Source organism: Vulpes vulpes, unplaced genomic scaffold, assembly GCF_048418805.1.
Source record: "Vulpes vulpes isolate BD-2025 unplaced genomic scaffold, VulVul3 Bu000000642, whole genome shotgun sequence".
NCBI lineage: Eukaryota > Metazoa > Chordata > Mammalia > Carnivora > Canidae > Vulpes > Vulpes vulpes.
In genome coordinates this window covers 296,655-311,426 of record NW_027325668.1, presented here as the reverse complement: position 1 = coordinate 311,426, position 14,772 = coordinate 296,655, and the positions used below count along the sequence as shown (strand labels likewise).

The 14,772-nt window shown below is 43.0% G+C and overlaps 1 protein-coding gene across 3 annotated transcripts; it reads right to left on the bottom strand.

The window, feature by feature from the left end:
* Positions 1–3,028: 3,028 nt before the first annotated feature.
* Positions 3,029–13,886, bottom strand: LOC140596401 (small ribosomal subunit protein uS11). Of its 3 annotated transcripts, XM_072745060.1 has the most exons (3): positions 12,127–13,516; positions 11,835–11,960; positions 3,029–3,943 (listed from the first exon to the last, which is right to left on the bottom strand). In XM_072745060.1, the coding sequence occupies exons 2-3, from the start codon at positions 11,888–11,890 to the stop codon at positions 3,478–3,480; spliced, it is 522 nt and encodes a 173-aa protein (XP_072601161.1). In that variant the 5' UTR covers positions 11,891–11,960; positions 12,127–13,516; the 3' UTR covers positions 3,029–3,477. The 3 variants fall into 3 exon arrangements, with proteins under 3 accessions (XP_072601161.1, XP_072601163.1, XP_072601162.1); XM_072745062.1 differs by lacking the exons at positions 11,835–11,960; positions 12,127–13,516 and adding an exon at positions 13,745–13,886; XM_072745061.1 differs by lacking the exon at positions 11,835–11,960 and having other exon boundaries at positions 12,127–13,256.
* Between the last annotated feature and the right edge of the window lie 886 nt (positions 13,887–14,772).

The window sequence follows — 14,772 nt, the reverse complement described above, 5'->3', positions numbered from 1 at the left end:
GTGTCTCGGTCAGTTAAGCATCTGACTCTCGATTTTGACTGGGGTCATGATTTCAGGGTTGTGAGATCAAGCCCCCCATTGGGCTAACGCTGGAGATGGAGCCTACTTAAGATTTCCTCTCTCCCTCTCCCTCCCCCTCACACAGAAAAGAAGAAAGCAAAAGAAAGTAACTCGCCCAAGGTCTCTAAAATAGTGGCATGGTGTAGATGAGAACTGAGGCCTTTTCATTCCTACCATTATGTCTTGCTGCTGCAGGGCACTTCCAAAATTCAGAGTTTGAGTTAGTCCAGCGATATCTCCTCGCTGTACAGAATATGGAACCTACCACCACGAGGCCAGAGTCTTTACTGTGCCTCCACGCTAGCAGTAGTTTGGCATGGCTGCTGCGTATGTTCTCCTGAAGGATCAGGGCTGTGATTCATGCCTCCTCCCCTGTCACAAGTTACTCCCATTCTCTGTTCAGTCCCCCAAGATGATATGAAAGTTTTCAGAGGAAATTATCTCTAACACCTGATCAAGTTTACTACTGGCTTGTGATAAGACCATCATTAAATGATAGGAAGACTGTCTTCCCAACTTGTCCACACCCATCCATCAAACAAAGTTGTGGTATTACAAAATACACTTTCAGGCTGTCCTGTCCTTCAAGGATAACTTGATGTTCTGCTTTGTTGGTCGTCTGTACTTGTGGAGCCAATAAAATTCGGTAAAGCGAAGTGAAGGTTTAAAATAAATCTGACCTTACTGAACTCTACTAGATCTCTAAAAAACTATGAACTTATCACTGTATCAATACTTTCATCTTAGCTATTCCACGGAAGTGAAAGGATAGGGAGGATTGAAGTTTCAGAATACGATTAGTCTTACCTCACCCATAGCATTTTTATGTTTAAAGAAAAAAATGCAGGCCAATGGGCATGAAACTATCATATGTAAATTTTACTTGGCCTTTTAAAGATATGTTTTTTATATTAAAACTAGATATATAACTTTATATATTAAAAATATATAATTTTTACTGAACACACTTCATTTTCATGCTAGTTAGCATCAGGTCTTTCCATAAAGACATTGTTCAGTATTCTTTTGAAGAATATAACGGATATTGTTTTTAATTTGGTGACTCTGGACAAAAACTTTGGCCTGAAATGCTTTCCTTCTATCAAATTAAAAAAATTCATTTTCTGAGTGGGTCATTATGACTAAAACTCTTGAGAAATAAACAGGTATAACTCTTCCTCACATTTCCAGTGTTTCTGATATTAAGTGGTTACACATTAAAAAATCATGTCACTTCTAAAAATGGATTTACAAGAATATTCTCTATATAATAAAAATTCAGTAACATATTATAATATTTTTTTCACCATAACAGGGAAACAGTCAACAAAAACTGCTTCTGAATCTACCTTCCTGTTTATTCCCTAGGCTCTGTAAAGTCAGTCAGTAAGGGCCGAACCGAAGCCACATTAGAAGGTTATTCTGCAGCTGTTGCATCACATTGACAGTCACAGTTTAACATAAAGAAGATTCTAAGTACAGCAGCTATGGGTGAATATAATTCTTAATATCAACTCCATAAAGTGGTAACAACATTTAATAAATTGAACTAGTTTAATCTGCTTGGGATATTTTTATTTACTGAATGTGCATTTCTACACAATGACGATAGAGTGATTTCAGCACCTTCCATCAGGTAAATCTTTTTTTTTTTTAATTTTTTATTTATTTATGATAGTCACAGAGAGAGAGAGAGAGAGGCAGAGACATAGGCAGAGGGAGAAGCAGGCTCCATGCCCCGGGAGCCCGATGTGGGATTCGATCCCAGGTCTCCAGGATCGCGCCCTGGGCCAAAGGCAGGCGCCAAACTGCTGCGCCACCCAGGGATCCCCCATCAGGTAAATCTTACGTTAGCCTAGTCAATAATACCTTTTCAGATGCCCAAAGTCATGAAACAGTTAAAAATCCAAAAGATATCAAGAAATTGATTTTCTAAATTTGAAGAAAAATTCTATGGCTTTAAAGAAAAGCTATATTTCCCTGGGACTTTTAAGAAAAAGCATTCTTAAAACACTTTATGTGGCATTAAAGTCACTACGAATTGTAGAAAGTCTTTTTTCCCTTGGTGTTCAGCTCCCAGTAAGTATATTTAAATTCTCTTCAAAAAGCAGTTAATATTCCCATCCTACCACCCACGGTCTTTCAAAATGCTAAAAGGGAAATAAATCAAATTCAACCACAGCAAACATGTGTCTTCAATTGCAGAAGTATGACTAAGTATCAAGAAAAACCCCAAAACATTTAGGATTTTCTTTAAAAGGCCTTTCAAATAAAATGGATGTAATCTTCCCAAGTCAAATTAAGTGAAGTGCACCCTGAATCCATACTTCAGAGAAGATTCCCAGAACATCTACTCCACAGCTTTGGCAATAACAAAAGCAGGTCAGTCCCCACTGATAATCTGGCAGATCAAGGTCAGTTTGTAATTCCTCTTTGTTCATACATTTATCCGGAAATACTGGTTACTCTAAGTAGAACAGTAAGATGATTTGGTTTCATGTTTACCTAAAGCCATCATCAGGAATATTTGGAGGGCTACAGATAGAAATCTTTAATAAGTAAAGAAAAAAAAAAAAAAAAGACAAGGGGTTATGATGCCCGGAGAAATCAGGGAGATTCAAAGCTATGAGATGAATGTTTTCAGTGCAAATTCGAATTGCTTGCCCTAATTGAAAGCAATGGTCTCATAGTTTTGTGAAGGATGTCATTATTCAGAATTGTTTGTGTTTCTTAGTAGCCATTTTTTTGTACTCTCTCTGTACCTTAAATACGAATAAACATTCATTGCAAATATTTATTCTATTCAGAATAGTGTATTGGCACTTTGGCAGTTATAACATAAATACTTAAATATTATTTGGATCCAAGTAAAGAGATGTGTCAGGATTAAATGGATTGGAAGAGAACTAATCAATCAGTAGAATGAAAACATTAAAAAAAAAAAAAAAAAAAAGACACAGACCAGACCTTAGATTAAGCACTTGAAATAAAATGAAGAATAAGACCCTGTACTTTATGGGTTTATAATCCAGTAGAACAAACAGACAGATAAATACCAAACATTCAAAATACTATAATAAAAATACACAAAGGGGTTATATAGATCACAGCATAGACAAAATAAAATGTTTCAAATATCAAGGGCAGATGGCATTCTTTTGTCTACTTAAACACATCAGATGTTGGCCAAAATTTTTCTTAATAAAAAACTCCAGTGAGTTACTGGAGACCAGTATTTTTTTAAACTATCATTAATAATAATGTGGCTTTCAAATAATAATGTGGCTCAAATAATGTGCTTACAAAGTTTCAAAGTTTTTTTTTTTTTTTAGCTTACACAAAGGCAATTTATTAACAATTTTCTGTTAAACTATTTTCAAACTATTTTCAAACTATTTTCAGTTTGAAGAATCCTGTTCACAGACGGCGACCACGGCGACCCCCCTTCCTGCGGGTGCTATCGGAGGGGATGGGGGTGACGTCCTCAATCCGCCCAATCTTCATTCCTGAGCGGGCAAGGGCTCTGAGGGCTGACTGGGCCCCAGGTCCAGGGGTCTTGGTTCTATTTCCTCCTGTGGCTCGGAGTTTGATGTGGAGAGCAGTGATACCCAGCTCCTTGCACCTCTGGGCTACATCCTGGGCAGCCAACATGGCAGCGTAGGGAGAAGACTCATCTCGGTCAGCCTTCACCTTCATCCCACCAGTTACACGACAGATGGTTTCCTTGCCAGAAAGATCAGTGACATGGACAAAAGTGTCATTGAAGGATGCAAATATGTGGCAGACACCAAACACATTTTCTCCTTCAGCAACTTGAGGTCCAAGGCTGATGACCTGTTCTTCCTTCTTTTCCTTCCCCTTACGAGGTGCCATTTCTGCGCGTCTTCAAAACAAAAATTGGTTAAAATTGTTAGTATATATCAAAGTTAGTTAGTATATACAAAATGCTTTTGATTGCAGTAGTCATAAATAAAAGAAAAAAGTGTACTTACAAGTCAAACTGAAGTTTTCTGATGATATGACACATAGGCCAATGCAAGTCAAAAGGTACAATTAAGATAAGTATGCCTTCAAACTCGTGCAATGCAGGAAAATATCCTCCATATAAGTGGTGACATGTACTAAATGAGCCAATTCTTATAACCATCCCTCCACAAATGAAGTCCCTATTTAAAAAACATCTGTCTTTCTTTCTCTTTCTCTCCTCTTCCTCTGTTGGGTTCAATGTCCCTATATAGTTTCACAGTTGTTCAAATTGCATCCAAAACAAAAATCGAAAAAATCATGTCTCAGATTTGACAGTGCACTGACATTTGGCAGCCCATGCAGTTGAAGGCAATTAATACTATCTAAAAATCTATAGCCTCAAATAATAACCAGCGTAACTTGAAGATCCCACCACAGCAAATGTGTTAACGGACTAGTTATGGAATAGAGTATTGATTTAGGAACAATTTTTGATTCTTGTTTTGAGAGAGTGAAAGGGACAATCCCTATTCAAGATAAGGGATACACATTTTCACTCATTATTTTATTTCATTCCCAGGCCAAAGAACTACTTAGAAATAACAGATACTGTATTATGTATCACAATGGTGAATTTCATTCTGCCTTGGCAGGGTAACTAGTAAGTGTAGAATGTAGCTGCTTGCTATACTGGAGTCATGGGTATATAATTGCCTTCAGAAACATCCTTCTCTGAATACCACCTACACATTAATACATGACGGTGAACTTACAGCCACACTCCTGTTCTATCCCACATGATCCTTGAAAAGGCTTTGAAATGAGGCCACGTGCATAATTAAGGCACACTGAATACCACAGTACATGTAACAAGCTAGAGTATTATGAATCCTTAGGGGAACCTCATAGAACTAATACATTTTCTAAAGGAAGCTGCACATGAGTAAAGAGGGCCCAAAATGCTAATTAGATCCTCTCAGTGAAAGCTATAGAAAAGTTGATTCTTGAATCCTGAAGTTGGGCACAGAATGGAACATTTGTATACAGAAACACTGAAGGGGGGGGGGGGGAAGAATTTGACATAAAAGCCCCTCAATAGATGGTTTACACAATTCATGAGAAAATAAATAATACAAAATAAACAAAATAACAGTGGGAGAATGTCAACCCTCCTGAAAGGGTTAAGTATGAGAACAGATTTCCTATTAGAAAGGGATTATGTAACAACAGAGGGAAATACTCACCCTAGCATATGCTAATTTAGTCAGCTTTGCCAGGTGTTTCTGTGTGTTTGGCTGGCTGACTCACCTTCCTTGCCTCTCCTTTTTGCCATTTCATTATGAAAGTAAGGAGTTTGAACTCTCACAAAACGCAATAATAGCAATAACAAAAACAAGCAAAAGCACATTATAGGAGTTTTATCCTTGCTAAAACATTGGGGTATGCATTGTGGAGGTCAAAAGGAAAATCACCCAAACTGTACGTATTCAGCACATAGGCTTTAGCAAATCTCCCTTTCTTGAACCACTCTTCATTCCTCATTAATTACTTTTAATAGGTCTTTCAGGTTAGGAGTATGGTCGGGACTGGGGGGATATTATATTCCTGGACAGTGCAAAGGAAGCTGAGTTACTGTGTTACTCAGACTTCAAAATAGAAAATAGAGAGCAGGGATCCCTGGGTGGCGCAGCGGTTTGGCGCCTGCCTTTGGCCCAGGGCACGATCCTGGAGACCCGGGATCGAATCCCACATCAGGCTCCCGGTGCATGGAGCCTGCTTCTCCCTCTGCCTGTGTCTCTGCCTCTCTCTCTCTCTCTCTCTCTCTCTCTCTCTCTCTCTCTCTGTGACTATCATAAGTAAATAAAAAATTAAAAAAAAGAGAAAATAGAGAGCAGCAAAGGAGTGACAATTAGACAAGCTTATTGTATATTTTTTGTTTGCTTTTTAACACAAATATTCTAACCATCTCTCATTTCAACCTAAATCTACTACTTAAGATTGGAAAGTAGGGGGCATATAAGGTATGAGAATGAATGGAAGATACGTAGGTGTCATGGGCATTTTCCCCCAGAGGGGATAGAGGACAAGCTAACATCAAATATGAATTCATTAAGAGAGTAAAAATGTATTTTACACACCATAAATTTGAGTTTGGATGTTTAAGTAAACCTTAAGGGAGTCACTTGCATTTTGAAAGGCAAACACTTTTAACAAAGAAGCCAAAAATATTTCTCTATAAGAACAAATTAATTGTTTTTTATAAATCATACTGAATCAATATAACAGCTATACACTTAACAGTTGGCAGCACATGCTTGTCAGGAAAGGTGCTTTCTTGCTCTATTCCCAAAGATGACTTTAGATAAACAATGAGTGCGCCGTTACTGTAAATAAGCCATCATCAAAAACATAAAATTGTTAGGGGATCAATTTGACCAATAAGAACTGTTGCTTTCTTAATGTGAAGTGATTTGCACTACTTGATCATACTTAGCTCTGAGATTTTTTTATTTCTCAAAGCAAAATACAAAATAATACAAAATAAACAAAATAACAGTGGGATAAAATATTTATTTTATTTAAAAATAAACAAAATAACAGTGGGATAAAATATTTATTTTATTTAAAAATAAACAAAATAACAATGGGATAAAATATTTATTTTATTTAAAAATAAATATTTTTATTTTCTAATCTCTAATGACCTCTGCATCTAGCCCCCAGAATGACTGTTTATCGCTAAATTGGAGCTTCCTGTTCAGCATTCAAGTGGCTGAAAGATAATTTAAAGATTCAAGTAAAAACTATTTGTTGACTTAGAGTTATATCAAATGTTGAATAATGACTGTCTTAATATTTACTTCAAAGACCTCTAAAATAGAATGTAAATAATTAGTAGCCAGCCCTCTCTAAGGCAGATCCCTTTACAACTTCAGCCCTGTGTCTATTCGTGTAGTGGAAGGGTCTCATTACTTAGTTTCATAAGCACAAAAGAAGATTCAGAATAGATGCTCAGCTCTATCACAAATTCAGAAATGTATATCTTGCTTGTGTGTTTTTAAGGGGAAACGTTAATCATTGTTAAAGCCTAAGAAAATTTATTCAAAAATATACTTTTTAACCCTCATAAAAAGGGTAAGAGAAAATAACTGAGTGCAAAGAAAACAAACTCTTGCCTTTTCCTCACATCACATCCCATCCCTGACAGCTCCCAAATTATAAAGATACTGAAGAAACCCCCCCCCCCCCCCCTTTAAGTAGTACCAGCCCTAATCCAGAGGCAGCCCATCCAGGTGCCTTCCTGAAGTTTTAGCAACAAAAAGCATTCTGTTTGTGATAAGAAAACCATTTCCCCCCACTCCCTGATTGGAATGTCCCTGAATAGGTTCATGTTGACCTGAGAAATCGATAACCTGAATGCTATGCTACTGCCAAGGTTCTTTTGTCTTTAAGAGGTTTTTTTTTTTTTCTTTTACCTTTAAAAGATGCCTGTAATTGCTAATTGGGCTCTCTTCCTCCTGGGAGGCAGAGAGCCCATTTGCACAAACGTTCAATAAACCCTCTTGCTAATTGCATCTGCCTGTCTGGGGTCAGAGTCACCTGGACACGTTGGCACCCGTGAGCCAGGGTCCAACAACTTAAAAAAGTTTAAGTGCTGACATATTATGAAGAGATGCAGCTACTTAAGTCCATTAGGACATACCTATTCATGCCAACACTATTTATTATGTATCTACTAAATTGAGAATAAGAAGATTGCACAGATGACAAAGGCTCAGGGCTTGCCCTCAGGAAGCTTAAGTTTAGTAGTCATTGGGCACTAGAGCTGTTCTAGGAGGACCAAAAAACCAATACCTGCCAATTCCACAAAGAACTCTAACTTCAGCTTTTGAGTTTGGCTTCCTCAGTTTGTGATTTCTCACCACTTCCTCAGCCTACTAAGCCAGCTGTTACACATTGGGTGGTTTTGCCAAGGTTATTCAATGAGCCTATTAAAATGAGGACGCCTTCTCAATAAATCTCGTGGAACGCACATCAGTGTTATCAAATAAAACATCAATACGATAGGTCTATTTATATTATGAATGTACCCCAAATCCTTCATAATAAATAAACCTTACTTGTCTCAACCATCTGATACCCCATAGATTTCTCATTTTAAAAAGAAAATTAATATTATTTGATATTGATTTTACGTCACTTTAAAATGCATGACTCACATTTCTTCCAGCATTTTTGTACTTCCATTTGCTCCTTAAGTAATTCAAGTAATTTTTTTCATTAAAAAAAAAATGGCATCTCACTATTTCAACGTGGGGCAAATAGTTCTCAAGTATCTGATCTTTCAGGGGAGAAAGCAGAAAGAGGCCTCTCAATCAATGCTTACTTTGGTCATGTTATGCTCCCACAGTTCTAATAGTTGTAGAAATGGTGAAGACAATGAAGTAAGTTTCCATATCTTGATAGAAAATCTGCCCAGAGACTCCCCATATTTGCAGGGAGATTTTCCTAATTACTAAGTGTTTGGGGTTTGACCATTTAAATCATAGTCTTTGGCTCTTATGTACAGATTCTACTCTTTAAAGTTTCAGTTGTTAATCAAGAAAGGGAGGAATAGGGTTCTTGCATTCAACATAAGAAATGAGCTCAACAAGACTAAGGCTATTACAAATAGAAGGAAATGAATGGGAGAGAGAGGCTTTTGAGAAGCATTAAGTTATCAGTATTTTATTAAGTGTATGTAGGTGTGTTTGTACTTTATAATACACTTTCTAAAAATGTAAGGGGAAGTTTATGTTCAGTGTATTCACTAAGGCAAGTACTATGCATGTCCAATTGACCTTCAATTTGAAAGTCTTTCTAAAATAACAGATCATTCATCAAAATATCTCATGGAAAATAAAACAAGACAAAACCAAACACTAAAATCCCAGTATTTGTGTTGGATGTGTTTTTCTGTAAGACTAAATCTAAAAAGGAAACAAAGTTCTCAACAAAATCTCTATGTATGTCTATTTTCTGGTTGTATTTTGTCCTTTCTTCTTTGCCCTTTCTAGGACCGTTTTCTTGTGCTAAACAAGACAGTCTCCATCTTTGCAGTGCCCCCTCAGGCATGGAAAGGGGACACAGCTTCAGCCAGGGTTAGCAATTGAACTGGATCTGCTCTGTAACCAAGAGAGGTTTTAGTTCCAGGTGGCAAGCTTTTGCACGCCTCCTTCTAAAGAAATTCATTTCTCTAAACTGTTCTGTACCCTCATTCCAGATTTTTCCCCTACCTGTGATGGAGGAAAATAAACAAGGATGCCCCATAAACTAACACAGAAGCAAATTTTTGTTATCTAGTCTAGTCTATCTAGTCTATACATTGCGAGTTGTGCTTTGGTCAGAAACATATTTATTTCCTTCTAATGATTCATTTTCATTTCCTAAGAATCCACTGAAGACAAAATGGTAGATTTTTAGAATAGTACTATTTTTTTTAACTTATTTTATCATTGACTTGATTCTCACCACTGGCTCATTAACTTTACATATTAACAAGCCAAAAGGTTGATTTTGCTTCCCAGAAAGAGTAAAATATTGGTGACAATATAAAACACAGAGAAGATACGTTCAAATGAGTCTTCTTGTCTAAAATAAGGCATAGTGCAAGAAAGGGGATAATAATAGAAATGCTAAATTAATTGATCAGTATTACTTAAGTCACAGATACCACCATAGTTCCGATAAAGCTAAAAATAAGAAGCTATAGGCTGCCTATAGCATTTGCCTAGTCATAACTACCAGCAGGCAGAACAGACTCCCTCTAGCCAAAATCAGTTAGTTGCTCACTAGTTCCGCCGCCACCCTTCTTTCTCTGCACATGGAAAGGAAAGACCTGCTAAGTGTTTAATCTGTGTCCAGGAAATAAAGCTTTTCATTTTACAACCTAACCAAGTCCTAATAAAAGTGTAGGATGCTGGGAGAAACAACCTCAACCCTGAAGCAATGTTTTTGGCCAAGAGTAAAACAAGGAAGGCCTGAGCAATTTGTTTGAGCAGGAACTGACAATATCAACAAAGTGCGATGTGTCTGTGGAGCAGTGTTTGATCAATGTGAGGCAGCCATAAACATGAGACTACAATCCAATGGTGCTTTGCACCCCCTCCCCCTCTAGTTTTTTTTTTTTTTTTCCTTTTAAATCCTCTTCTGTCCTTTGGTGTCTTAACATGGCCTGATCTAAGATGCTCATAAGTACACAGACCCTGTTGGGCTGGTGCTTTCTCCCTGGTTGCTGTAGAGGACGCTTATTTATTTATATACTTGGACCTGATGCTGGTGCTGCTGTGGGTTGCAGTGGTGCATTTTCTCTGGCATGCCCACACCCCTTGCACCACCACCTCTAATCTGCTGTGAAAAGCAGCACTTTTTAAATAATTGGCTTACATACTTAATACAAGAGACCCATGTTTTTAATAAAAGAGAATGCAGCTGATGGAATCTCTCCGGGTAGAGAGAGAGAAAATCCTCCTCCAGGCTGAGAGAATGAGACACCAGCAGACAGTTATTTTGCACTGCAGTGAATCGACAATTCATGGGAAATGTTGAAGGCAGAGGAGGCGACCCCCAAGTGCAGTCCTTTGCCCACATGCTCTATAATAAATAATCTCACACCAGCCCAGCAGTGTGTGCAATGACGTGCCGGGGCCAGCACGCACAGATTGGCAGGGAAAACACATCCAGCGGTGTCGAGTTTTCATCGCAATCACCGAATTAACTGATTTCCCCTCATCACACTCCCACTACCCTGCGTAGAGAGCACGCGCGCGCGCGCGCACACACACACACACACACACACACATGCAGAGTTGAGAAATGCAAGTTACTGAGAGGTGAAATAGGGCATCTAGGAACACGTTTCAGCATGGATTAGAGACCCAAGTGATGTGTCAGCCTCCCGGGGTACTTGTGAGAAGGTGGGAGTGCGAATGGTGGGAAATGGGAGGAGGCAGCGTAAGCAGGGAGAAGGCTGCCGGCTTTCTCGGGGATGCTGGCACATTTCATATCTGGAATTTACATTTAACATAAAACACAAAAAAGATGGTAAGAAATACCTCCGCAAGGTCAGTTAGTTAATTCAGAAAAACTCTGTCCACTCTGTTTTCCTTCACATCATAAATATGCATAAATAAAATCCATCCCAGTCCATATCCTGCAAGATAGGAGGCAGGATGCATTCCAAGGACTTGCTGAAAGACGGTTCATTGACCTCATTTAAATCCTCCAAAGGCCAATTGGGTTTTGCACGCCTGCGGTCTACTTGTGTCTTACTTCCAGATTCATTTTACCAAGGGACAAATACATTTGATCAACTTATCCTTCCCACAACTACAGAAATGACGACAGAGGGGTTAGAGGTGGGCAAAGATTTAGCAAGAAATCAAGAGTCACCTAGCTTTGAAAATCCTATAGTCCATCATTTCCCATCCATCCTTCCTGTATCTCACTCCCGCATCCCTGTATGACTCCTCTCTTCAAAGCAACAACTTTCCTCCCCCCGGCCCGGCCCCCCCAGCCCTGGCCTGCCGCCTCCGCCTCACCACCCCCCAAGTGCGCTCTCCCCACGCCCTCCTACTCCGCACATGGCCATTCACTTCATCACCCGCGTCCTCCTCCCCTTCCACAGGGCCCCCTCCTCCTCCTGCAAGAGGGAGGATCTGAGGAAAAGTGCACCCCGGTTCCCCAGCCGCTCTGCATCCAAACCCAGTGATTTGCATCATAACAGCGTTTTGTGCGGTTCCCCCCACCGCGGTCGCAGGGGTTCGTACATTGCACGTGAAAGGACAATATTAATGACGGAAAGAAGCGGCAGGAGCAGAGCCATAGAGAGGTCGGGAATCCGAGGGGAAATCCCTTCGCAGTAAAGTAACTGCTTAGGTGCGTAGATTTCTTTGCTTAAAGAAAAAAGGAAAACAAAAAAAAAGAACAGAGAGGAAAAGAAAACCAGACAGGCTGATTAATTTTAAAAAACAGGCTTGTTGATAAAGTAGCTTTGAGTCTTTTAACTTTTCCCTTCCCCTTTCCCTTGTTTATTTCTTGATTTATTCTCTCTCTCCTTACCCCCTTTTTCTTTTTCTTTTCCTTCTTCCTTTCTCTCGCTCTTTTACATCCCAGACAGTCTCCTCTCCTTTCGGAGGTGCATGACACGTCTCACGACACACCTGCCCCCGGGGATGTCACTGCAGTGCACATGGCGCTGCCGCTGCTGCTGTTCTCGCCGTCTCCGTAGCTCGCTCCCAGGCTCTCACTCACTTTTCAAAGACACACGGATGTGATGGTGGGAAGCAGAGAAAAGAGCAAGGCGACCCGGAAAGGGGGAGGTGAGAGCGAGGAGGAGGGTGGAGAGGGCGGGTCAGGAGCGTGATGTGGGAGGTGGCCGGTGGGGGTGGGTGGGAGGGTGTGATGTTCAGAGAAGGCGCCAAGTGCCCGCCGGAAGGCGGGAGGGGTGGGGGGTGCTGCTGGCGGGGACTGAGTGAGGGATGGAGGCAGCTCAGGTGGGTGAAGAGGCGGAAGGGGCCGCGCACGGGGCTGCCTGCTGGGAGCGCAAGGCTGAGCCAGGGCCGGAGACCCGAGGGCTGGAGCCAACTGCCGCCGCCCCTGCCGCACCGGGGAGTAGGGGGGGGGGTGCACATCGCCGGGGACTAGGGGACTGGAAGGGGCAGAGTGGAAATGCGGGGTGCAGTGGGCGTGATGGGGAAGGGCGTGAAGCTGATGCTCCCTCGGCGGGGCGGGGATGACCTGGTAGAGGAGCCCGCAGACGCTGTAGAAGCGGAGGACGGCGCCGCGTCTCCAGGTCACGGTCCCTTCTCTAAGGGGCTGGGAAGGAACGAGGGGGCGAGAAGATGCTGGTGACGGGGGCCCCAGAGTGCAGGGGCCGCCGGCGTCCTCCTGGCTGGACCCTCGGTCCCCGCTGCGGTGCTCGAACCCTCGGACCCGGACTGGAGGCAGCAGAAGCGGCAGCTGCGACGCACCCGCAGAATGGGGTTGCGGTGGGCGGAAGAGTGTCTCCTGCTGCTGCTGCTGCTGCTGGTGGTGGTGCAGCCGCGACAGCCCGTCAGGCAGGCACCGGGTCGGAGCTCGCCTTCCCCTCGGCTCGCACCGCAAGTCCCAGAGCCCGCCGGGGCTGCCCGAGCAGGTGGTGCAGGAATCCGGGGTGTTGGAGAAGGTGCAGGCGAGGGCTGCAGGGGTGGGCAGGTCACGGAAGGGAGGGGGGGCAGAGGGGGCGCAGGCAAGCAGCAGCCGCCGCTCGCGCTCGGGGTGTCTCGGGGTCCTGGCAGGGGAGGCGGCGGCGGTGGACGCAGCGCTGGCGGCGGCGGCTCCCGGATGCTCGAGCTGCAGCAGCAGCAGCAGCAGAGGCACCGGCGGCGGCGGCTCCCGGATGCTCGAGCTGCAGCAGCAGCAGAGGCACCGGCGGCGGCGGCGGCGGCGGCGGCGGCGGCGGCAGCAGCTCTACCCAGCGCCAGACCCAAGGGCAAGCTCAGCGCGGCGGAGACCCCGCCCCCACCCTGGCAGGGACAGACACAGCCCCCGGCCAATGGGAGCGCACCCGCCTCCCGGGCCTGGCCAATGAGAGGAGGCGGTGGGAGGAGACAAGCGCCGGGAGAAACCAACTGGCTTCTCAAGGACCCTTGGGGCAGGGAGGACCCGACCCCCGCCCACACCCCTCCCACGGTCTCACCTCCTTGGACACGTCTCGCCCCGACTTCACAGGGGAGACCCTCGCCCGCCTTGACCGCGCCTCGCCCTCAGGAACGGTTCAGCCAATCGCCACCGCGAGGGGGCGGGGTTAGCCACGTCCCCGGCAGGTTCTGGGATCCGTGGGGCCTGGGCCAGATCCTGGGTGCGAGGTGCTTGTGCGCATGCGGACTCCGAGAGCAGATGGTGGCTGCACCTGCCCACGCACCAGCTGCAGCACATTCTCCAACGCTCTCAGCAGCAAAGGGAGAGAGGGCAGGGGGCGGGGGGAGGCTAAGTGTAGGGAGCGGCGCACCTGCCTGCCTGCAGCATCACTCACCAGAGTTCATATTTTACCTTACGTTGCCAAGATGCCCTGTCCAGCAGTGAGGAACCCTATAATTCCCAATCTCTGTGTCACTTTCAAGTGAGGATTAAAGATAGGCATGAGTTTTCTACACACTCCCTTTTCACATCTTTACAATCTTTGCTCCTACGTGTTCCAGATAAGGAAGAGGGCTGCTGATCTCTACATAAGACTTTCCCGAAGCAGCTATGTCAGAGGTTTCCAAGACTATCACCAGATTCAGTGATTTGCTAGAACCCACAGGGCTCAGAAGTTCTTGTACACATAATTATGGCTTATTACAGCAAATGGACAAAAAGCAAAGTGATTTTTTATAAAGCAAAATGATTAAAGGAAAATAGTACATGGGGCAAAGTCTGAAGGAATCCAGATGTAAGCTCCCGAAAGTTCTCCCTCAGTAGAGGACATGGTTAATTTCCCTAGCAACAAGATGAGGAAACCTGTTTGAAGTATTGTCTACCAGTGAGGTCACCTGAGCCTACAACACCAAGGCTTTTATTGGTGGTCCACCACGTAGGTATATAGCCATTGCCTACAAGACCAGTTTCTGAGGCTCCAGAAACCCAGGAGAACAGGTGTTCACCATAAATCACAACGTTTGCACATATTCTCTAGAAAGACTGGTATAACACCTCAGGGACACAGGCATACAAAACATTTATATT